Source organism: Pollicipes pollicipes, unplaced genomic scaffold (assembly GCF_011947565.3).
Source record: "Pollicipes pollicipes isolate AB1234 unplaced genomic scaffold, Ppol_2.1 Scaffold_6686;HRSCAF=7923_pilon_pilon_pilon, whole genome shotgun sequence".
NCBI classification, from domain to species: Eukaryota; Metazoa; Arthropoda; class Thecostraca; order Pollicipedomorpha; family Pollicipedidae; genus Pollicipes; species Pollicipes pollicipes.
The window spans coordinates 41,402,411-41,426,140 of NW_023596921.1; the positions used below are offsets into that span (position 1 = coordinate 41,402,411).

General features: G+C 54.5%; 1 protein-coding gene across 2 annotated transcripts in view; it reads right to left on the bottom strand.

Moving 5' to 3' along the window:
• LOC119107313 (protein O-mannosyl-transferase TMTC2) overlaps positions 1–18,130 on the bottom strand; it is a 109,869-nt gene extending 91,739 nt beyond the window's left edge. For both annotated transcript variants that reach the window (XM_037230735.1, XM_037230736.1), the window contains exon 1: positions 17,922–18,130. In XM_037230735.1, coding sequence (XP_037086630.1) covers positions 17,922–18,109 — 188 coding nt within the window. In that variant the 5' untranslated portion in view covers positions 18,110–18,130. The remainder of the gene's footprint in view (positions 1–17,921) is intronic.
• Positions 18,131–23,730: the final 5,600 nt, after the last annotated feature.

The window sequence follows — 23,730 nt, forward strand, 5'->3', positions numbered from 1 at the left end:
CGTCTGGGCCGGCTAACACGCGGATGATTTGCAGCCGAATGGATGCGTTACGAGTTCTGTAGATTAACTACGACCGCTAATACCGTACGTGAGCAATACGAGCTGCACATTTGCCTCGCAGAAACCCACACAATGTCGGGCCGGCGGCCGGGGGCGGTGCCGGGTGGCGGCGCTCTGGACCAGTCGGCCTGGGACGCGCCGGCCGGCACGGAGAATCCATCATCTAACTGGCAGCCTTCACGCGACCGCCGCCTAACGACCCGGGTTCACACAACCGTTGACCTTGGCCGGTCACGCCGCCTTCACAGAAAAACCCGGTTGCGTGTTGCGAGGCGGCTGCGGCGGCGGCGGCGGCGGCGGCGGACGCCGGCCCCGTGTCTCCATAAAGTGATTATTGGCGTCTTTATTTCTCCCATTTCTGCCTCTCAGTATCGGGGCGAGTTGTGTAAGGGCGGCCGCGGGGCGACGTAAAATGCTAATCGCGCCACTCGCGGCCGCCATAACTCCGCCATCGACCCACAGAGCGCGGCGGCGGCGCCGCTGCCGGCGCAACCCGCCCCTGCCCGCGCTAATCACCGCGCGGTCCGCCCGCCGCGTCCTGCGTACGAGTCTCACGCGCCACGCCGGCCTGCAAGCGGCGCCGGCCGCCCGGCAGCGCCGCGGCCGCCGGCGCGTTCGGGAGAAGCAATTTGGAGCCGGCGCCGGCAGCGCCGGTGACCGCGCTGGGCAGCGCCGGCGGCGGCCGCGCCCGCTTGCATGCCCGACCGACATTGCCCGATCGGAGACCAGCTAACGGCGCCAATTACTCTCCATTATCGGGAGATTTTCCGCACTGCGATGGCGCCGCCACGTGACGCGGCCGCGATCGCCGTGAAAAATCGAAAATGGAAGGATCGCTTACATCAAAGGCGCGCGCGGCGGCTACCGGCGCGGCGTTGCCCTTGAAATGCAGCGTGCAGCAAGCAGAGCTGAGTCGCCATTGACAGTATATGCCCGGCTAATTACAGCGCCGGGTCCCGATGTCGTCGGCAGCCGGCACGGCGCCCCGCCGCCGAGGGGTAATGGCCGATAATTGCCGTCTCTTCTGACGGGTAAGTGGGTGCCGTTTTTATTGCAGCCGGCGACGGTTGAGGTGTGTTTGCCTTTACGGCAACCGCAAAAAACGCGACAAATTGACCCGACAGTGAGCGATTCGGATCTGCGGATGAGAAGAATCGCCAGATCAAGAGCCGGCGGTGCGCCTCGCCGCCGTGAATACAGATGCCGACGCATGTGGTCGCGACCGCAGGTGTCGTTGCCGTGGCAGGCCGAGATAGAAAACAATAGAGGAGCTGTCGGAATACCAATGCCAGACAGATGTAGGCAATGCATGCAGCCTGGAAGACGGCCCCTTTGGAGCGCCAGCCTGATCAAAGCAAACTGCTCCTTGGAAGCAGAGCTTAGGGGAATGACCTCATAATGCGGGGTTCATGACAGCGCCTCTCTTCCCTTGATGTTTCTGAGTCACGACCGACGCGAAAAAGGCGACAGCAGGCAACAAACGAGATGCGTGGTGCGGGAAGGAAGTAAATACATGAAACCACGTGCATGTGCTGGTCCTTATCACCATTCGCGACGTTACTGCTCTGCCAATAATCGATGCTGTTGTTGAGCACTAGTCGTGTGGTCGGGTTAAACTAAACATGCTAAATTGCATTTTTCTCAACAAAATGCAGTTCCATTCCGTAACCCACCGTTTGCAAGGGGTTGACTTTGACCAATTTGAGCCTGAAACTTCACGCCCCTGCAAACTACGCACCAATGTTTCACCAACGCGCGGATAGATAATCCCACACCCACTACAACAGCCCATTCATATCCCGCGCGGGCACCGCCACCATAACTCAGGTGGCGGCACGGTTCCGGGTGCTGCGCGCGGCGGCGGTGGACAGCTGACGTCCGTACCGCCAGCGACGGCGGCCGCTGGCGGCTGCTCCGGCTGCAGCGTCCGCTGCTTTACATGCACCGCACCCGCGGCGGCCGCGAGCCGCGAAAAAATCACCCGCCGCTGCCAGCCGGCCATTGTCATCGCGCGCCATCCATAGCTGGCCGGCGGCGCCGATCGGCCCGCGGCAAGCGCCCGGCCGCCGACGCCTTTTTGCCGCGCTTTTTGCGCGCGCCAGCCGGCCGGCCCTGTAAGTGCAAACATGCGTCCTCGGCGGCGGCGGTCATCGCTCAGCGGCGTGGCGCACCCGACAGTGACGGACGGGGTCAGCGCCGAGGGGCGCGCCACCACCGGGCCGGAGCGGGACGCGGCCGCGCGCGATGACGAGTTAATCGGGCGGCGCCGTGACCCGCCGCCGGCGCGTCGGCCGCCGATGACGCCGGCCGAGGGCGGCGGCCCGGGCCCGGCTCACGTGTGACGGACCGCGTCGGCGTGCCGCGCTTCACAGCGGACGGCGCTGCAGTGTTATCGCATGCTGGTGCGCAGCTCCGCTGCCGGCGCCGGCGGCCGCTCCGTCGCCTCGTGCGCCCGATCAGCAGCACTCGAGCCGATCCGCCGCGATCTGGCCGCGCCGGCGATCTGCCAGATCCGCTCGCTCTGGCGCGATCCGGCCTATCCGGCGCGATCGGCGGGCCTCGCCGGCGGCGCCGCGGGCGCGTTGCAGCCGGTTCCCGGAAGCGGCTCTCGGGCCGACCCGTGCCGTGATTGACAGCAGTGAGCGCGGCCGACCGGGCGGCGACTGCGGCGCTGCACACGTCAGCACCGCAGCCCGCCCGGAGACTGCAGCCCGCCACAGGCGCCTAACACCGGCCCGGCCGGCGCTCGGCTGAGCAGGGCGGGGATGCACGCGGAGCAGGGCGGGGATGCACGCGGAGAGGGGGCGCGCTCGGCTGGATGCAGCGGGGCGCGGCCTTTAATGCAGGGAGTTTCATGCATTATGTTTTAGTGTGCCATATCGCAGCGGCAGCGAGTTGTATACCTGACCTTTGAGTCGCCATTAATGATAACCTCGGGACGCAATGCTCCGTTCTCGTCCACTGCACACAGGGTTTCGATGCCTTCTAGCGTTGCCGGTCCCTCCTCAAACACTGGAAGCCGATGATTTTCATGGCCTGCTACCAATGATTATTTCATGGCGTAAACAACACAGAGTATCCATTTACGATCAATAGATTATTTCATATAAGGCATCCCCGGCAGGCCATATCCTAAAGCATCTGCCATGCCCGTATGAATTCCGTGACGCACGGTATCCGAAATGGCGCAGGTGTCTTTTCGGAGACGCTGAATAGTGCATCGAGCGAGGAGTTTGCGCTAACGTATGCTGAATTGTGCATCGACCGCGAAGTTCACGCCAAACTTAGATCGCGGATACGCATCGACTTGCACTTCTCTGTGGAATACAAATGAGCAGTGGTCCCAAAATGTGAGGTCGGGCAGCCAATTCACAAATTTCATTTCCATACGCCAGCCTGCTGCAAGATTGAAAGGGCGGTGACCGTGCCGCCGTCAGGCCCGACAGGCTCGTCAGCCGAGCCTGTCGCCGGCCAGACGGCACCGTCAGCCACGTCACTCACATGGTTGACCGTCCCCACCTCGTGCGCTAAAACACGGCAACAATAGCCGAGGAATGCCCGCTGCTCGGCACTCGGGCGGCCTTCAAGGTCGCTGCCGAGCAAAGCGCCTTGGCAGTGACCACACCGGCATCCCGAGCCCTGATCCGGCGCTGGCAAAAATGTCGGCGCCTAAAAACAGCATCCCGCGTCGAGCCGGCGCCCGGTCACGTGACCCCCCCTGGGATGCCGAGATGGAGCGCGATACACGCAGACCGGTTTCCGGTGGGTGTTAAGATGTAATAAAAACGTCATATTCGATATGAGCCGGCGGGGAGAGTGACAACAAATATTCGGCGGCGAGCCGGCATGAAAGGTCTCCATTCCGTACAAAGGGAATGCGGGATTAATGCAAGCGCTCGGATTACGCCGTAACAAGCAGGCGCAACGAGTGAAGCCGCTTGCTAGCGGGCGACAGCGTGGAGCAGGCAACGAACATGGGATTTTACGCTTCCTTAGCTGGTCGGCACGCTCATCACTTCAGTACTGCTGTTTTCTAGCCGCATACCTACCGCCCCGAATGCAACACTGGCTGTTCCGTGTCCGGTGGAGTAGATCTGAGCTGGCGCCCACGAGCGTCGCCACACTCGCCCCGGGAGACTGCTGAGCTCACCATTCAGCGCCGTGTACACAGAGCCGTCACATATGACGGCCAACGGACGCGTATATCGCTGCCCGGCGCGAGCCAGCGACGTTTACGAGCCGCCCCGAGTCCGCATGCACAAAAAGCATCGGGCCTCATCATGAACAATAAACACGACCATCATTTCATCCGGCCGGCGGCCGCGGTATGTTAATCGCCGGTCGACTGGCGGTGCTTGTCCGGCGCCGCCGCTTCTGCGAACAGCTGAGCGAGCCGCGAGGTGCGGGCCGCGCGCAGGCCGCGCACGCGGCCGCGCCGCACAAAAACCGGCTCCGGCGGCTGACCGAGCCACCTGCGTGCGCGCTGGCCCCGCGGGCCCCGCGCTGGGCCGGTGACGGCGGCGGAAGCGCTCCGCTGGCGGGGCTGCTGCGTCCGAGGGCTCGATTTCGCAATGGTGATGCCCGCCGCAGTCATCGTGTTTTGTTAAGGGGTCTTTGCTTTCCGGCTGTTGCTTCCGGCTGACGATTAAATGATCTTGTCAACAGTTACACCCGATTATGCGCGTAATGAAGCGCCCGGAGTTTGTTTAATGACATTTGTTTTTTATATGATTGTTATCACATACCAGGACATGGCACGTGGGTTTCCACACAGTTGGTGCTCACAAAGCATTCACAACATTCGCTCTTCCACCATAAACAAGACATCGCAGCGGATTTTCTGTAGCCCCCCCCCCCTAAAAAAACGCATCACACATCTTACTCAATCGGCACGTACGCAGGCGTCATAACGTCTTTACCATTTGCATAACATGCCACTCATTTTGCTCAGAGTCAGGAACTGGCTGCACTTTCCGTTTATTTATGCTGGGCCCTTTCTCCCTCACTCTGTCCTTTTCTCTCCTTCCCTCTCTGATCGGCGCTTTCCTCCGCGGGCTATCTGTCATTATCCGGCACCTCCCCCACCCCTCTCCAGGTCCTCTGCAGCGCACGGCCCTCTGCCGCCGCTCGCCGCTCCGACCCCTCTGCCCACACCCCCCCGCCTCTGCCCGGCCGCCGAGCCGACCGGCCGTACGTGAGGTGGACGGATAAAAAGCCGGCCTCAGGCCGCGCCGCGCCGGCCGCCACTATCATTTCTCCCCGCACCGTGTAATTTCGGCCGGGCTGAGCGGCGGAGCGCGATCGTGCCTCGCCGCCACCGCCGCCCGTCTCCGGCCGTCGGGGGACCAGCGCGCCAGTGACCAGCCGGCTTGGCTTCTATCGCGCCGCCGCGCGCTCGCCGCCAAGGTGCGGGCAGTGTCCGTGTCCGGGGCTATTTCTGCACGCGGCCGGCCGCCGCGATGATTCATGTAATTGCAGCGTTAGTTAGTCCGGGAGGTGGCGATAGCATCACCGCGCGGCGCGCGCAGGTACGCTGAGCGGCGCCGCGGCCGGCCTGGTGACCGACCGGCGCGCCGCCGCAGCCGGGGCCAGCCATCGGCCGCCGGCCGCGCTGCCCAGGCCTCTGAAAACGGCCGTCCGTCACCGACGGCTACTCCCGCTGGGCGGGCCGGGCTCGGCCGGCGACAGCGCGCCTCACCCGGCCGCCGCCTGGCCGTGCTTCGGGCGGGCCCTTGTGCTGACGCTCTCGACCGTTCCACTGACGCAGACGGCCGTTCTTCTGACGCAGACGGCCGTTCACCTGACGTGCACGCCACACTAACGCCGGCTATTGCCCGGCCGGCAGTAAAACCCGCCACCAGCGCTGGAATAAATTGAGCCACCGCCGCGCGATAACTGCCCACGATTGATACGGGCCCGGCCGGCCGCGGCCGACCGCCGGCGACACCGGCGGCACCAATGGCCGTGCGACCCTCTCCCATTTTGTCACGCGTCGTGCGGCGGCGGCCCCGCGACAGTCGCGCACGTGACGTCACCCCCTGCGCCGGGACGCGCCCATTGGCACAGCGCTGTTCCGGTTCCCAGGGCGCCGCCGCGGCCCATTGTCGCTCGTTCCCAGCCGACACAAAAGACGCGCCGCCCTCCGCGGCGGGCGCGCGTGAGTGGCGCTCGCGATGACACGCGGCGCGGCCGCCACCGCCGCAGGCCCCGCCGGCCGGCGCGCATCACTCCCCGTATGATTTTATATGGCGCCTTTTGTTCGGGCGTTGCGCGCGGCGGCGGCGCGGCGCGCCGTGTTCTGCCGCATCACGGCGTGCTGCACGCTGCAACCGATCGGCGGCGGTGGCGGCGCGGCCTTCCGCCGGTCGGCCGGCCGCGCCGGGAACGACAAAACACCGAGTAACGACGGGGTGGTGAATGATATATGTTCTCAGATTATGGCATATGCCGGTCAGAAATTATCAGTTGCCGGGTGGCCGGCGGCGGGCGGGGCGCGCGGCAAAAACAGGGCGGCGGCCGGCGCGGCGGCTGACCCCGCGCTCACGCGCCGGTCACGCTGGTGACGGCCCGGGCGACGGCTGTCCCAGTCCGCTCTGAATAAATCACTTCTATAGGCACTCTGTAATAATCTGGCGTGATTAACGACGCCGAGTAACGGCAGGACGTACGGCTAATGTTCTGACGGTCATTACTCGGTCGGGCGCCGCGGCCGGACGCGCCCGGTCGGCTCCCGGGCGCGTCCGGCCGACAGACGCGCTGCCAATCACGCCGCCTGTTAACATCCAATCAGCGACGCTTGGCGGCCGGCCGCGGCACGTCATTGAAATCGGTCGGATGCCCGGCCGGCCGCGCGCGGCCCATAACTGTCAGTCCCCCGCCGCGCGGCGGCCGGCGTGACGTCACAGCAGCACCGCGCGCGCGCGCCGTCCAGCCATCTGTTGACCCGCGCCGCTCTCCGAACGCCCGATAAGGCCGCAAATATCGGCCGCAGGCGGGCCGCCAGCGCGGTCGCCATTTGTCATCATTTGTCGTCGCCGTCCGTCCATCCATAAATTGACGGTGTAACGGGGGGCAGTGGAGGTGGCGCAGCCGTGGAGTCCCTGCGGAGACGCCGCGGGCGGCGGGGCGGCCGGCGGCCGGCAGCGAGCGGCTGTCAGCGGACCCGGCATCCGCCGGGGGGGGGGGGGGGGGGGGGAGGCGAGCGCACGCGGAGCCTGCTGTCACGGCTCAGCAGGTGATCGGCAGTGAGGCGCCAGTCAAGCAAGGTCCAGAGGAATCAGGAGGAAAACAAACTGAAACGTTGCTTAATAAGTCAGGGTTATTGGTCAAATGTCGGTAGACCGAGAGGGGAAGACCCGTGCCCAGTCGCTGCTGACACAGACTGGACGGTCGGTGGTAGCACTCTGCTTTTGCCAGCGATCAGAAAAACGTCGTGTTCCACCATGAAGAAGTTTGCTTACACCGACAAACTAGAGCATGTCGCTTTTAGTTCTCGGAACACTCTGCTGTCACTACAGGGAAGTTAGATCGACGCGATTGCCGCCGTCAGCATGCAACATAAATGCCAGCCCACACAAACGTCTGCTTTTACATGGAGGTGGGTTGTCGAATCAAGGATGTGTTACGTTCGCAGGGCCAGCAAAACGACTGACAGCAGACGACACTTCATAGCATGCCCTCACTCAAAACCACCTGCAAATGCATTTGCAGTCAGCATGGTCGTGTATCTTCAGATGGAAAAATATGCTCTTTGAAATAGTTTGCGAACCAGGGCAGTTTGTCATACAGTACATGGCGAGACTGTAATGTTCCAAGGGGGGAATTCGGATGCATTCAGACAGATTAGTGAGCTGCAAGAGTTTTTCCCGTGTGCTGCAGCCTAATTACCAGATTCCCATGGTCTGTTTTACTCCGGATAACCAGTCATGCAGCTATGGCGCGGTTCATTCGGCTTGGCTTGTATCCACAGGACCTTCTCAGAGACCACGTCTGCCAGTCCCGCGTTCGGGCCGGCCCGGCGGTGCACGAGCCGACCTTTCCCGCTGCACCACTCGACAGACGATGCGGTGCGCAACGGGCCGAGGTCACCAGCCGAGATCACCAGCCGAGATCACCAGCCGAAGATCACCAGCCGAAGATCACCAGCTGGCGCCGGCCGTGCACAGGCCCCAGATCGGCTCCAGTACGGCCGAATTATGTGTTATCAAGCCGCGTAGCCGAGCATCCCAGATATCCCGCTAATCTGTAATTTATCCTTCGGCTGGCCGATTTGGGCAATTTCTCCGTCGAGCTGGGGCAGGACAAGTATCAATTTGGGGCCGGCTAAGTGCCGTCTGGGTCAACGCTCGGCCGCACCGCCCTCTGGTGGCCGCGCACAGGACCTCTCTCACACACACATACACAGATGGCCCCCGTCCCAGGCGGCCTTCGGCGGCACGACGGATGGAAGCCGCTCCGAGCGACATCTGGTGATGCCAGCTGAACTCAACCGGAAGCATGGTCCGTCCCAAATGGAGTTGGGAAGCGACAGGTGCTTTGCGAAAGGGACTCGAGGGTCGAGAGCTGCTGTGCGTTTTCATGCTTATTAACTGTAAAATGTTTGATAGAAATGATAACATAGCTAAAAATGGAGAATTGCTTGCAAAAACATCGAGGGGAAGCAAAGACCGCAAAACGGTTATGAAGATGCATGCCAAACGGAACTTTCAAGCAGTGCTTTAACCTAAACACCTCTTGGGATCACCACCTGTAGTTTTGATACTTCAGCACCTCAACTGGTATCTGATGGCGTACCATCCTGTTTTGGAAGCTCCATTTATTCACCCTCCGCTGAACACAAAATCAGGCGGCGATGCGAAACGCTAAAAATTTCGGCTAATAAAAACGGAAAGAGCTCGTGAAGTTTCAGCGGCAGGGCAAAAACCGCGAACCGCTTCCGGTTAGGGCATACGACATCCGACAAAGCCAGCAAAAACAGCGGTATAAAGTGACTCCTATTATGCCGCGAATAACGGTCAAGATGCAAATTAACATATCATCATCCCTTGTAAACGGGTTTTGCCAGCATAATGTTCTCTGTGTCTCCGACAGTGGGAACAGTGGCCACGTTCTTGGCACGACGGTAAGTCTCCGCAATTAATGATGCGGAAAAAGAGAGTCAATAAATGCTTCAGGTCGCTGTTTGTATATACACCACACCAGTGTCGACATCATACGATTTCATGCTTTCATGCCTGAAGGAAGGAGGACATCAGCTATAGGGAGCATCGCTGCCAGCTTGATAGACAATGAACAGCCGGCAAGCACGTTAGATGGTCACCATCCTCCCCCCCCCCCCCCGGCTTGATAACATGACAATGGTAAACGATTCGAATGGCGACACTGTTGAAGAACGCGATTCAAAACTGGGTTCAGATCTCGACGACGCATGAGTACAGCAACACAAAACTTATCAATACTAAACGAGGAGAAAACGAACAATCGTGCTGACAAAAAAATGCGGGTAAATGTGTGCAGTGAACACGCGCTTTTGTACGCAAACCATGAAACCGCCAGTTTGGATTGTTTTAAGGAACGCTGTCAGATCTCAGCAATCAATAGGGACACCTACGTGAAACCAAATGCTTCATAAATGCAAATGTACCGGTTACAGGCTTCTGTGCGACCTTGGAAATGTTCCACCACTGTTTTTGAAGCCCATACGGAATATAAGATACTGCAGTCCAAAGTAAGACAGCTTAGTCAACAAAATCTACGCAAGCGTGCAGTCATACTCATTGTGACCCATACATGTTTTTTGTTGTTCACAATGCTTCGGTTTGAATTGAAAACAACGTAAGCCTTTGCAAATTCACACATGTTTGAGATATGCCAGACCCAAACGGCCCGCGCCAACGCTTTACGCTTATTATTATAGCCAACGCTTTACAGGTCATGCTATTTTTTATTAGTGCGTGGATGTCACACCAGTGAGACTCCACCTGTTAAATCATCAAGGAAGGTGCTTTACAAAGCATCGTTCAAACGCAAAAGTATCGGTTTCCAAAGATGTCTGGCTGCATCAGATTAGTTTTTGAAATCATCTGCCTGATAACAACCGAGGACTCTCTCGCTGCTATCGCGCCGCTCGTTCCATGCCACACAACCCATCTTACCGGTCAGCTAAATGCGTAAAAGGCTGCGGCATGTCCTTCCGAATACACTGATTTTAGGTCTCTTCAGGGACCTTTACTCTGCGCGCTGCATTAATTCTAGGAAGCATCAGCATTACTATGCGCATATGGACCCATCTGAGGTAACAGTGGTACTGCCCAGGGTCGTCAATTTTTTATTAAAAGTGCCATTTTAATAGGTGGAAAGCTGCGGTATCTCCCGATTGACACGAAAGGCGTACAAAAAGCATGTTTGCTTGCGACCCCTATGAATGCAGGTATCACAAAACCTACGCAAGAAACGTCACTTTATTTCAGATCGTAATCCTTGGTCGGATAACTGAGGCTGTCTGGCTTCCTAGAAAGAAAAAATAACCCCAAGAAAGATTGTCATCCGAAATATAGTGGCGGTCCCTTGGTTCGTTTTGCGTTGCTCCTATTTATATCAGCTGCCAGTCAACGTGTTCTGTGTGCGATTAACTCTAACGGATTCAAAGAAGGGCTTAAACTTACCAACATGTTACGTTTCCTTATCCCAGCTGCTCTCTCCTCACATCTTAATAAACATAACGATGGACCTCAGATGGGATAACATGGGAGTCTAGTGGCATCATCAAATGAGCTCGCAGTTACGGTGATGAGGGCAAAATGGACCCGACGCTGACGCGCCCCAAAGCACCAAATCACCACCACCACTCATAGTGATGCTCTAAAATATGGCAGCACAATACAATCTCTAAGAAAACGGCTAAAAACTGCTGCTAACATTGTACGCTACAGTGGGACCAAATATTGCATGGCTCTAGAAAAGAGGAATTGCAAAGGGTTTTGACCGACCTAATGCCTTCAAGCCAGAGAAAAAGCTTCACAACATAAGTTGGCGGGCGGGGGGAGGGGGCTGAGTGGTTAAAAATGACAAAACCAACCACGAAATACGCCAAGAAGCGGGTTTCTCTCCAGATTTGAGCCAGCTTGTTCTACAATTGGGGAGGGTGGCGACTGGAGCGCCTCAACTGAAAGGGAAACTACACTCTTGCTTCAAGCTCAATGTAACTTACGGCCTGCCTAGGGCGCGGCTGCTGTGCCAGACAGCGGATTTCATGAAATGTGTCGGCTTTACAATGAAAATATGGCAGCAGAGTAACAATACAGTGGCATTACTGCGCATATGTACCTAATACAGTGACATTATACAAGTAACAATACAGTGACATTATCTGTTGAGATTAACTATGGTGCGACTTTGTGTTGGTCTTAAGTAAGTTCCCGGGAAGGTATGGCCGAGGGTAAACATTAGAACCGTTGTACGATGCACCTCGTGGAGTACCGTAATGTGACTTGGCAATCTCGCTTCCGTAGTAGTGTGGACTGCCATTCTAAGTCCATGTTGATGCGGCCCATCAGTTTAATGGTCCGAATTAACGTGCATTGGCACTCATCATTCTGCAACATGCTTCCCAGAGTAATTCCGTCCGGCTCACATACGACATCAGAAGGAGGTGCAGTTCAATGTGAAACGTTCCTGTGCCACCGTTGAGGCCTCGCGAGAGAAGGCTGCGCATCGCCAAAGAAGCTGGGCGGTAGTCATGGACGGCTCCGTGACAACGTTCACTTGCCCGGTAGGGTCCTGGAGGGGGTTTTAGACCACAGAAGACCGGTTCGCAACGCAGGGGAATGTCTAGCAAGATGAGAGAAGACCCTGTCCGCCATTCAGTTTATCGTCGCGGAGCCGACCGGGGACTGCAACGCTTATGACCGCAGCGTTATTAGAGACGGCATAGATCAACTCCCTAATGGACCAGGAATTCTCTACGAACACCTGCAAGCACACGGCTCTGCGCCCAAGCGAGTTGAGGACCCGCTCGAGCCTGCAGCCCGTCGAGCTCGTGCCCCACGGGCCTGCCGGTCACCACCGCTGTCGTCAGCCTGATGGCCCAGCCTCGGCCGCAGCCGCGTCCTCCGGTCCGGCCCGAGCCCGGGGGCGCGGCAGACCCTCGTACGCCGACAATTGGCCGGCAAGCGGCTGGACGGCCGGCGTAATTTTCATAATTCAGCCCATCCTCGAGAGGCAATGTAAACAAGAGCCGGTGAGAGCGGTCCGCGCGCGACCGCGGCGCGACGCAGGAGACCGCCGCATCCGGGGTGCGATGGCCACGCTCTGTGAAGTGGAGCAGCCGGCCCGCCCGGCCGGGCGCTGGTGGACTGCACCAGCCCGCGACCTCGGGCGCGACCGAAGTCAGGCTTTTGGCAGACGAAGCCGGTGCAGACGAGCGTGATTGGCCGCGATTTGTGCCGGGTATCGGCGAGACCGGCGGCTGCTTTGACGTGGCATAGGATTACTGGGAATCCCGCGTGGCCGGGCAGGACTGTGCGATGGGGGAAGCTAAACCAGAGCCACTGATGGCGTCGAAGGGGGTCTGCGTGCCTGAAACTGGAATGTATCAGATGACCGGCGGTTGCATCATGCTCAATGTTCAATGCAGCGCAGTCACACCCTCCAGACGCCCGGCATGCGGTACTGAAGAAAATTAGATGTCGGTAATATTTCGAAATCCGTTTGCAGACGTATCTGCCCAGTTTGCGTGCGCTTTGAGTGACAGACCAGGAAATTATCAGCTCAAAGTGGTTGCAACACGAAATCAGGCAGACCCGGGATGGCCAGGCGCAGGCTGAATGCTTGATTTGTTTGGCCTGCTTGATTTTGGGTTCCGATTCACAGACACCGGGCTGCGCAGGCCACGGTGCGGCCACATCGCAGCAACGATACGCATGATGCTGTGGGACTTCCTGACAGTACTGGACTGAAGATCGCGCGATACAACATCTCCGAAACCCAAAGAGGGCCGGCAACTCGAGCACATTTGCAAAAAGTGGGCGCTAAGGTAGAAGCTCATGCCAGCTCTCAACGAAATAAGAGCTTTGGAATGCAACGCCGAGGCCACAGCACGTGGCAGCTGTCCGAAAGACAAAAACACCATTGCTTGCATAGGATAGCAAAGCTGCAAAAGCCTCACATGATCAGTAGACGATGTGATAACACCTGGCAGGTCAACGGACTAGATGACCGCCGGTCCGTCACACTAGCTCTGCAATATTTATGATGATCAATCATGTCTGGTTATTTCCACACTTCTTCAGACCGCGCTTTCAAACCAGTTCTAGAACGGCGGCGCGCAGATCTTGAGGCTCACTCCCAACAGTGATTGCAGTACTATCGCGCTCTCTGTGTGCATACGTGTGACAGGCAAGGTGAGCGAAGGAGATAAGTTGGCAGCCAGCTACCCAATTCTATATAGAATAACACCAGTTGCCTTTAAAAGCTCTAACAAGCGATTCAGGGTGACCGGCCCCCCGAAAGGCTTCCGTACTGTCGGGCCTCAGCCAAACCCGAGATCTTCAGAGATGTACCTCGGCCATCCCCAAGATCCCCGGAGAGGTCTGATCCCTGGTCTCTTCCGACGCCGTTACCCCGTGAGACGCGCCGCCTAGAACACGATAAATGACTTGCCGGCACGTCACGGCAGTCGGCGCCGACAAGCCTCCTCTGGTGACAGGTGAGACCGGTTTGGTTGACGGACCTGCAGCGACCCGGCGCGCGCGGGCGCCGCCGCCCCCTCCCCTCCCCGCCTGCTGACATCGCTCCAGCCCACCCCCGCACGGGAGGCGGCCCCGCGGTCGCTGGCGGCACCCTCCCCCGACGCCCCACGGTGGGCAGAGGATCATCCGCCGTCGGCACGGCTCGCCCCCGAGCGGCGCTTCACGGCCCGTTCTGCGGCTGTAAGCGCCAGGCAGAGCGCCATTTTTCACTTCCCGTCGCTGACGTGCATGCTCGGCTGTCATCGGCGACGTACTCCCTTCTCTAAACCGGGTGCAAACAGCCGAAAAAGCGCCTTCCACCGTCTCGTCGCGCCGCTTCGAGGACAACCGGTTGCGACGGGAGCGAGCGGCGAGGCCGCTACCTGGCCAGGATCGCATCACGCACCTGACCACGCGCCGGTGCACTGAGCCGGCCCGCTACCGCCGCCGCCGCCGCCGCCGCCGGCCCTGCACACTCGGCAGGATATATGTAACTGGATGGCTTTAACTTCTCACCCGTCACGCGGCACGCAAGGTCTGCAAGCGCACACTGAAGTCTTGTAGCGGCCGGCTAATTGCGCTTGTTGAACTAACGAGATTTTACACCTTGTTAGATATTTGTGATGGCCTATGTCATTTTCGAGGTGCTATCGCTCGCAGTGCACTTACGTGAGGTTTGCGCCCGATCGTGCGGAAACGTTGCGATAGGTACGGTGGTGTGGAGGCGGACAATAAATCACCACACATACACACTCAAGGAGAGATTGAGATATTCAAGACAGCAACGGCCACATTAACTATGAGGTGTTATATAAGGTATATGAACCCGCCTATTGAGCTGCCCTTTTTGCATTCGCCGTAGACGGCCTTGCAGACTGAGGGTGATATATGTATCGGCATATCTGTACACTCTCTGTCACCATGCCGGGCAGCGGACGCTGCTCCCAGCCATCATGCAGATGCATCTGATCCTAATATTTTGCATGTATTGAATTGTTCACGGCTTTCAGTTCCGGCTATCACACAATCACGGATGGGAAACATCGACAGACGCTGGCTTGGCGAAACTACCGGAACCACCAGCGGCTTTCAGTGATGTTTGTATGCTTGTTTAAATGATAGTGCGCACTGTCAATGGAAGTTGATCCAGACTTGTCGCGCCACATTCTCCACCTGAGTATGCAGGGTACCGTTATGATATTCGAGGGAATGCTTATGCTTTACGAGGAAGCCGGCTTTTTGCAAATGCACAAATTGCAAATGCACAAATGCTGTAACTACTCTCGAAACGATACTACCATTCAGCCGGCGTGGAATGCTCTTCCATATTACATCTTTGCCCACGATCCTAACATTTGATCGCCAGGATGATCTCTTCTTGTGACTTTTTCAAACAATTCCTTGACTGTGTCTGGTCTGCGAGGCATGCTTAGACATATATACGACGATCGGTTGGACTGTTCAATAACTGCCAGCTATGGCTGAATTAAGCTACCAGGGGCTTCCTATCGACAAAAACAAATGAAGCACAGTTTAAGATATGAACAAATTTGCACGAATAGGAAAATATAGCTTTTAAGGCGGTTTTACGCAATCACCAAAGCCAGCTAGGTCTTCGTATGTTGTGTAGCATTTGTTTTACTTTTGATAAAACACTGTAGCAAGCTGTTTCATTTCAGCCCAAATTTAGACTTGTAAACATTAAAAATAAGTGCATTTTGCATACGTTATATCTCTCAGAACGCCACGCATCAATTCTTGATATTTTTCTGTTCCGGATAAAAGTGGGAGGCAAGCTTCATCTTCTGCATCATGCTGATTTGGATACAATTTGCAAGCACTCACCTCGTAAAAACTTATAGCTATTGGAGTCAAGGTATTTTAAGGTCATTTGTACGAGTCGCAGACGCCTTATAGCACCTGTAAATCAGTCCTCTGCAAATATTCCAAAGAGCAATGTAGGCTGGTGAAGGTGTGGCACTATCAACCCATTGATATATTCCTCCTGACAAGGCGTTATGTGCTGTGTCTGATGTTAAGATTGTCGATTCGAAAATGCGTCGCATTCGCTCAAGGAATGGAAATATGGGCACGTTTTGGCACGACTGCGTAATCTGGAAGCATTTCCGTATAGGGCCACCTGACGTGCAGTTCCATAACATATGGGATGTTCTTGCCCTAAACAAAACTGCGGACAACTTTTGGTCTCAGCCCTTCATGAATAAGAGAATATGACGTCATTCTAGCCCCCTACGACCTAAAATTGGCCCCATCTCTTGCGATCACAAATTTCTTTAAGATTGCGATATTCCAATGCTGCAATATATACAATGTTTGTGAAAACGAGTATAGGAAATGGTCATTGGGTGAAAGTTAATCACTACCCCAATTCGTGACTCTTCGTGACGTATACCGATGTCATTTTATTGAAAACTGTTGTATCTCGCTGTTATTTCGATATCAAGTTTTTACTGCCTTCAAGCCATCACACGACATCAAGATTAATCGCCAAGGGAGAACTGACTGTTACAAGGAATCCAAGTGGTTTTATTTGTCATTAAGACGATAACGTACATGGAAACCATGGAAACTACCAAAGCACTTTGAAATCACACCAAGGTATCTAAAATTACACACTATGCCATCAATCAAACGCACGTGATGTGGGAAACTATCAGAATATCAATATGGAGAATTAGAGCAAGGGGAACTCTCTGTTAATACATACATCACCTGCATTTTTATCTTCCCACAGATTCATTTGACCACACACTACAGCTCCCTCTACGCCTATTCTGATCTGCTACTCCCAGTTTCCAGCTACTTTCTTGAGCGTTTAATTACAAGTAAATGGACAAGCCATATCTGAATGGCTCACAGATTTACGGCATGTTTATCATATCCTAAAAAACAAGTAAAATTCAGATAAGTCGGTTTGTCGCCAATATGTTAGCAGCACCTTCCGACTGCATCAAAACACGTTCCATAAGAACCATACAGCACTGGACATCACACTGGTGCACCTCAAAGTCATGAGAGGCGGGTAACCCGAACTTGGTAAAAAGACACATGCAGCAATACACAATACATACCCGATAATCACATGAGCCAAATTCATTATTAACCAATGCGGTGACATACATGTACAGCGTTGAAGGGCAGCTTTTAACCTAATATTGTCTACCGCTTGATAATTAATGGAGGTTCGTAGTGTCGGCGCTGCAAATATACGAGATCCAAAAATCATTCGAAATTAACGCCTTTCAGAAGGATTACGTTCATTGCGTCTGTGCTTCGAGCGAGGATGGAAAGCATGGCATGCCAGGTTTATAACCCTCGTTCAAAAATAATAATTGCACCATTTATCCACCGAGAGATTCTTACCATGGCACCTTCATTTCAGCGACTTTCCTGCGTGCGTTCCTCGCGTCACATCATCTCAGAACTGCCACATGCATCCTACTGCCATTGGGTAAACGCAACAATGGCCAAGCGATGGCTGGTGCATGTTTGACCAGGGTCGAACAGCCGGTTTCACCACTATAAGCCAGCACGTGCAGATTTTTTGCCAGCATTTTTTGAAGACCATCAGGCTCGCAATGCAGCCTGATGACAGTGATAAACTCCCTATCCAAACAGCAGACTCCCGTCGACAGGCCTGCCTAGCGCCGGGGCCCGTCCTCCCGGGCGACCCCACCGCTGCCCAAGGCCGGGGCGACGCTGCCCGAAGCTGGGGCGGCGCTGCCCGGGGGCGGACAGCCGGCCGTCGCCGCCGTAGAGTGTGTGCCGTCGGCGGTGTTACGCGGCCGTTACGGCTGATGGATGCGCTAGCCGCCGGGCCGCGGCCCTCATCGGTTCGCAGGCGGCGTTTGATAGAGCGGGCCGGCGGTGTCTGGCCGGCGACCCCGCCGCCACCCCGCCCCGCCGGGACAGGGCGAGTCCTTCCACGGACGGCACCCCTCCCGACGGTCGGAGGGCGCAGAAACAAGGGTGCAGTCTCGCGGCAGCCGCCGTCATACTTAGGAGGGCAATTAAGGGATGTTTTGGCGAGGTCGGAGCGCTGACCATGGGCTGGGGGCGCCGATCCAGCACGTGGAGCGGCGGGCAGCGGCGCTCGGCGCCAGCGCCACTCACCTGTCATCGTAGGCAAAGTCCGCGTCTAACGTGTTGTAGTACAGGAGGAACGCTAGCACGGAACTAATCACTGCCAGGGGTGCCATAGACGGCCATCCTTCTGCGCGCGCCGACCGCACAGCACTAACTGCGGCCGCCGACCGGCCCGCTAGTTCTCGCTTTCGCCGCCAGGTGGCAGTGGGCGCCATGACGCCGGAGGAGCGCCATGCACTCCGGCGCGGATTGACAGCCACTATGATACAGAAATACGGCGGCCAGAGACAGCGCGGCCAGCGGCCGGCGCCGCGGCCGACGGTCGTTACGGCGCAGTGCCGGAAAATCATTGGTAAAATTAGACTTGCGTGACGGCTGCCGTGGCTGGCGGCGGCCGGGGGGCGGAGTCAAACACGGGGCGGCGGAGGCTCAACGCCCGGCGCCCGACGCCGCGCACCGCGCACGTGCAGCGGTGAGACGGACTTACCGGTGCGATGGCCAAGTCCGAGCTGTGCTGTGCTGTAGGAAATAACGACGTGGTATAGTCTTTCAACATCACTAGATGAAATGCATGTCTTCAATATGTAGACGAATGGCGTCCGAACAACATCCTGGTGGGGTTGACTCCGTCAGACTGGAGAAAGTCAACAAGCATGATATTTGTGGTATCGATAGATTTAACTGTTATTGTAAGCCCCTATCCCTCTTTTCCCTGACTGGTCTTTCTCTCATTTGTTCCTCAGTTCTGATTTCACAACAGGGACGCGGAAACTTCCCAAACTGTGGGAGGGTTAAACCCCTTTTTGACAAGAAGAATATTTCAATACACCGCCACAGATTCAGTGTTAAATGTTTACAGAATGTTAGAGAGCTTAACCTTCCAGTCCCCCAGTTCCTATCGTACGCCCGAGCTCAGTAGTGCGGGTTCGGCCATTTTGTTGTAAAAACAAACAAAAACACGTAATATTGAGGAGAAAAGGAAATGCTTAGAATGCTACTTCCTTTTCCAAAGCAGATTTCAGCAACGTGCTTGTTTGGAGGCGCAGGTAATGCTTCTGAAGGTCGTAATCATCAGTTAGCATGACCGTCCTTTTCCGCGTCCTCCTCACCATCATATTCCATCACGGTTATAACCAGGTGAGAAGATTACATATGGTTGCAAACAAGTTGGTTGCGAGTGTTTGAACGCGACATTTCTTCATCATGAATGAGCCGATAGATTTATTTTGGTTACAGATGCGAGTCCAGTGCAGTTATTTATTCCAAAGGGTGCTTTTTTAAGATCTCCACTCGCGTGCTAAGCAATGAAGAACACAGCGTTTGAGAACAGCTATCTGAGACCATCATGTCATAAAGTTTGATAAAACTCAACGATCACAGAGTGCTGCTGAGTTGTCCAACCGCGGTATTTGCCGCGTTTTCTACGAATATCTGGATATCAAACAGGTACTGCATGTCTGTACGGTTGGATGACTTATGAAGCCATTGACTAGCTGCACAACTGTAAAACTGCGGAAGCTGTGCAGACTGCTTATTTGTTTTACCAGGGCTGTTTGGTCCGATAGTCTGTGCTTTAGGAAACTCACCACTTGTGCCTTAGGAACTGTGAATAAGAATGACGTAAACATCCCAGGCACCATGCAGATCAAGTCCAGCATTTCCCCTTTTTCTCAGTCACATTTGCTAAGCATTTTTGTTTACACGCTTGATTATACGATTCTAAAATGAAGAATAATCACGCAATGGGGTTTTCAGTTGCTTTCATCCGCAAGCAAAACCTTTGGTATAGATCATTCCGTGATGCCCCGACAGGAACGTCATTTCAACCCGACACTTACTGGTGTTCTGGCAACATCCAGCTTGTTGAAGAGGAGAGATGCATTTAACACTGTCGTAAATATCTACGGATCCATTCAACTAGTCCGGCATCTTCCAAACGGAAAATATTATTTCACCACATGATACCAGTACACGACACTTCATAGACAAATATCTCATCGATGACATCACAGGCCAGATCAAAGGTCACAACTTTCGAAGACTCATCCCATTCAGATGAAACTGAAATGGATGAATGCAGATGTTTGTTGCATGTTAGTCAACAGGTACGTAGATTTACGTACGTTCAGAGACCCAGTTCCATATCAGGTCCCGTCATGCAGACAGACTTTGGCGTTTTTCCTCAAACAAGCCTGTATAAGCCCGCTATGAGCTTAGAGCCCTTATGCTGAGTTACTGGCATTCAATATGCCAGGAAGCACCAACAAAAAGACGTTAAGAGCAACCATTGGCCACATTAACGGTATTCGACGTTGCAACCTGCGCTCATACTCGCAAGTGGAAAAGGTTCAACAAAATTAAGCAAAAAATCGCACTCAACAACCAAGACATGTGTATCCAGAAAATGCCTATAGATCGCAGCATACCACAAAAACACATAGCACATATGAACACATAATGCTGAAAACCCCAGCACTGTAGGCCTTTCTTGCTTGTGTCATGCTTAAGCCCCATTAATTTGACGATCTCCGCAGCCCGTGGGATGGTATTGGCAGATGTGCAGAGTGCATTTTCCACAGAATATATTAACCATTCTTGAACGTGTGGTGTGGGGTATGGGTACCATTAAGGCCTTGCTAAATCAAGAGGTCATATGCAGCTTATGACTCAACGCGGAACGCGACACTCATTTGGCGGGCCGGTTCTGCCCACAGTTCATGACGCGCTTCTGCTGCGTGATCTCTTCAGCGCGTAGTACCCAAACTTTGCTTTAGATTGACGTAATTTAGGATGTCTTGCAAGTTAGACCAGCCTGTAACAAGCCTATGACACAGTTGCGACTATCGACAGGGTGCAGCCCTCATTTGCCATGGAACTGGTTCGAAATCTGCAAGCCGCTCTCAAAATTACGCTGTTCCATCTTTTTTGGACGTTATCTGACTGTGACTTAGGACCACATGACCCCAAGTTGAGGATCTGCCAATCAGATCTCACGTACTGTGGGCTTGCATAGCAACATATCTGACCACTAAAATGAAGGCTTGTGTACAGCATGCAAAACCGTAAAAGAAGTTCGGGAACCTTTTTTACCTTAGGCAAATTTCGCCTTGTCCTTGTGATGTGAACTTGGGTGACATGAACTTTAAATTAGAGCATCATGACCCATAGCCCAGACTCAAATTCGTAAGATAGCAGGCTCCAGTGACTCGGGAGTTATGACAGGATGAAATAGGGCCAACACCCTGTTTCGTGCAAGTGGGTTAAAAATTGAATAGGTGAGATATAGTATTGAAGTTTTTTGCTTCAAGACTGACCACATTCAGGCTACGTTTGATAGGAGTGAAATGCCAAGGGCAAACCCAGGAGCAACACAGACGGGTGTTTGGGTGTAAATTTGTTACGCAGGCTTAGCTAAATGACTTATGGAAATGGTGAAATCGTGCTAACAAAAATTGCTGGGACATGCACATGACAAAATATAGCCAGATAACTAACATGTGACGCATGCATAACCAAACAGAAACAGGTACCTCACGCTATTAAATGGCCATCACTTGCCGGCAATATGGTAATCTGTTTATTACGTTCTGATTGCTGGCATCATCCGTATCGATAGCTGACATGCTTAAGGGACATGCATATTGATGTGAGTAAGGGATGCGACGGGGCCACTAAACCCTACATTCGCATTCGTACATCCATCACCAACGAAAAGTGAGCACAAATGCATCAACGCTTTAAAAACTCCTCCATCACTGATGTGTTTAGATATAGTAATTTTTGCCAGCTTGTCAGAAACGCAAATAAGATATATATTTCCGTCCCACCGTTTATAGCATTCATCCATAACATACTCGAGGACAATTTTACTTTACCTTTCACACATTAAGGTGTCTACCCAGGCACCGCCTGGGCTGGGTCTGCAGTGGCTTTTTGGTGGGTTGTGTTCCGTGTGAAGAGATCATCTGTGGTGGCAGTTACCATTTTAAGTCGTTTTTTCGAAGACATTGACCTGGCAGATCGGAAAGCTTCAACAAAAGGTGACAGTCTAACTCATCATTTAACACCCACTACTGCCAAAAATCCTGGGAAATTTTATAATTCTTAAGATCAACTCCCAAATCAGCTTCATATTGTAAAATTTCATTCAAATTGATCATACGCATTACGTTTTGCATTTTAGCACCTTCTACAACAATGTGTTTAAACAACTTCCCTCTGCCTACTTAAATCATTGTTGACTTTCATTAGAAGTGCGTGTCAAAAGATAGTAAATTCCCCGATCGCCATTTTAAGCTTTGAACGACGCAATTTGCCGAGTGTATTTCGTGATCTGCGGGAATCAAACTCACATCGCATAGCATTCAAGTCAAATTCACAACTTGGACTTAATGCGCATGAGTAACATTCATGCAGTGGCTGTGTCAAGTTCATAATACCAAACACTAGGACGACACGTTATTATAACTTCAACCCACAGAACGCTTCCAAGTGATGAATGCATCCAAAGACAACGCCATTTATGAATGTAATAACTTCTTAGGTTATCATTCTCGTTTACTGTAATAATATACACTGCAGGATTTCATGACTCTTTCTCTCCTTACCACCATTTGTAAAACACGCTAGATTCATGTGATTTTTTTTTTTACTCGCAGAGCACCGTACTCCCTATTCATTGCTACACAATTGGCAATATTATTTGGCGAGCCAAACACCAGCTGAGGGGGGGGGGGGGAGGGCGAGATGTTCGACCATTCATTCCACAGCACTGCTTACAGCCCCGCGATGCTCTTGTAAGGACCCATCTCGTTGAGGCGCACCTCCAGGATGGCCCACAGAGTATGGATGGGCTTCAGGTCAGGCAGTTGCCCGGTCATGCCTTCTTGTTCGTAGCCCCAGGACCTGATCACCTAATCGCCTGGTCAGGGGAGTTCCTCGACCATGCTATCTTACTATCCGGAGCCCCGGAGCGGTCACCTGTTGAGGGAGTTCCTCGGTCACGCTTTACTGTGCGGGGCCCCGGAACAGTCACCTGGTGAGGGAGTTCCTCGGCCATGCCTTGCCGTCCAGAGCCCCGGAACAATCACCTAGTGAGGGAGTTCCTCGGCCATGGCTTACTGTACGGGGCCCCGGAACAGTCACCTGGTGAGGGAGTTCCCCGGCCATGCCTTACTGTGCGGGGCCCCGGAACAGTCACCTGGTGAGGGAGTTCCCCGGCCATGCCTTACTGTGCGGGGCCCCGGAACAGTCACCTGGGGCCACTGCTGGGCTCTCTATGCTGCCTGTGAGTGGACTCGCCGTTTCGCCGTGTGAGCGGACTCGCCGTCTCGCACAAAAATGGCGACCGGTGTGTTGCACATCGTCTTGCTTTGCGGTGTCCGAGCTCGCCGCCGTGGAATGATCACTGTGAGAGAGTTTTCGAGAATCTCCTCGACATACTGGTCTACGTTAGCAGCCTGTTTTGCGGCACCATGTACAGCTCCGTAAGCCCCGGCGCAATCATTGTTGACCAGACCATCACCTTTGAAACTTCTTTAACCTCTTTTCAAAAGCGCTGAAGTGATACTTTCGCCCAAACACAATTGCTTTTGGGGCTTGACGGCTATGCGAATTCAAAAACAGACTTGCCACTTAAAATGACACTTATGAGGCCGTCCTTGCTGCAAGTGTTTGATTATCTTGTTGTGCACAGCTCCATCTTTGACTTCCACCGTTCTCCACTCGATTCGGGCTGTTTGACCCTTTTGTTTGCCGCGGGGCCTAGTGAGCGTTTCATGTAACGGCAAATGGTCGCGCTAGTCCTTGTGTCTCAATCTGAATGATGATTTTCGCA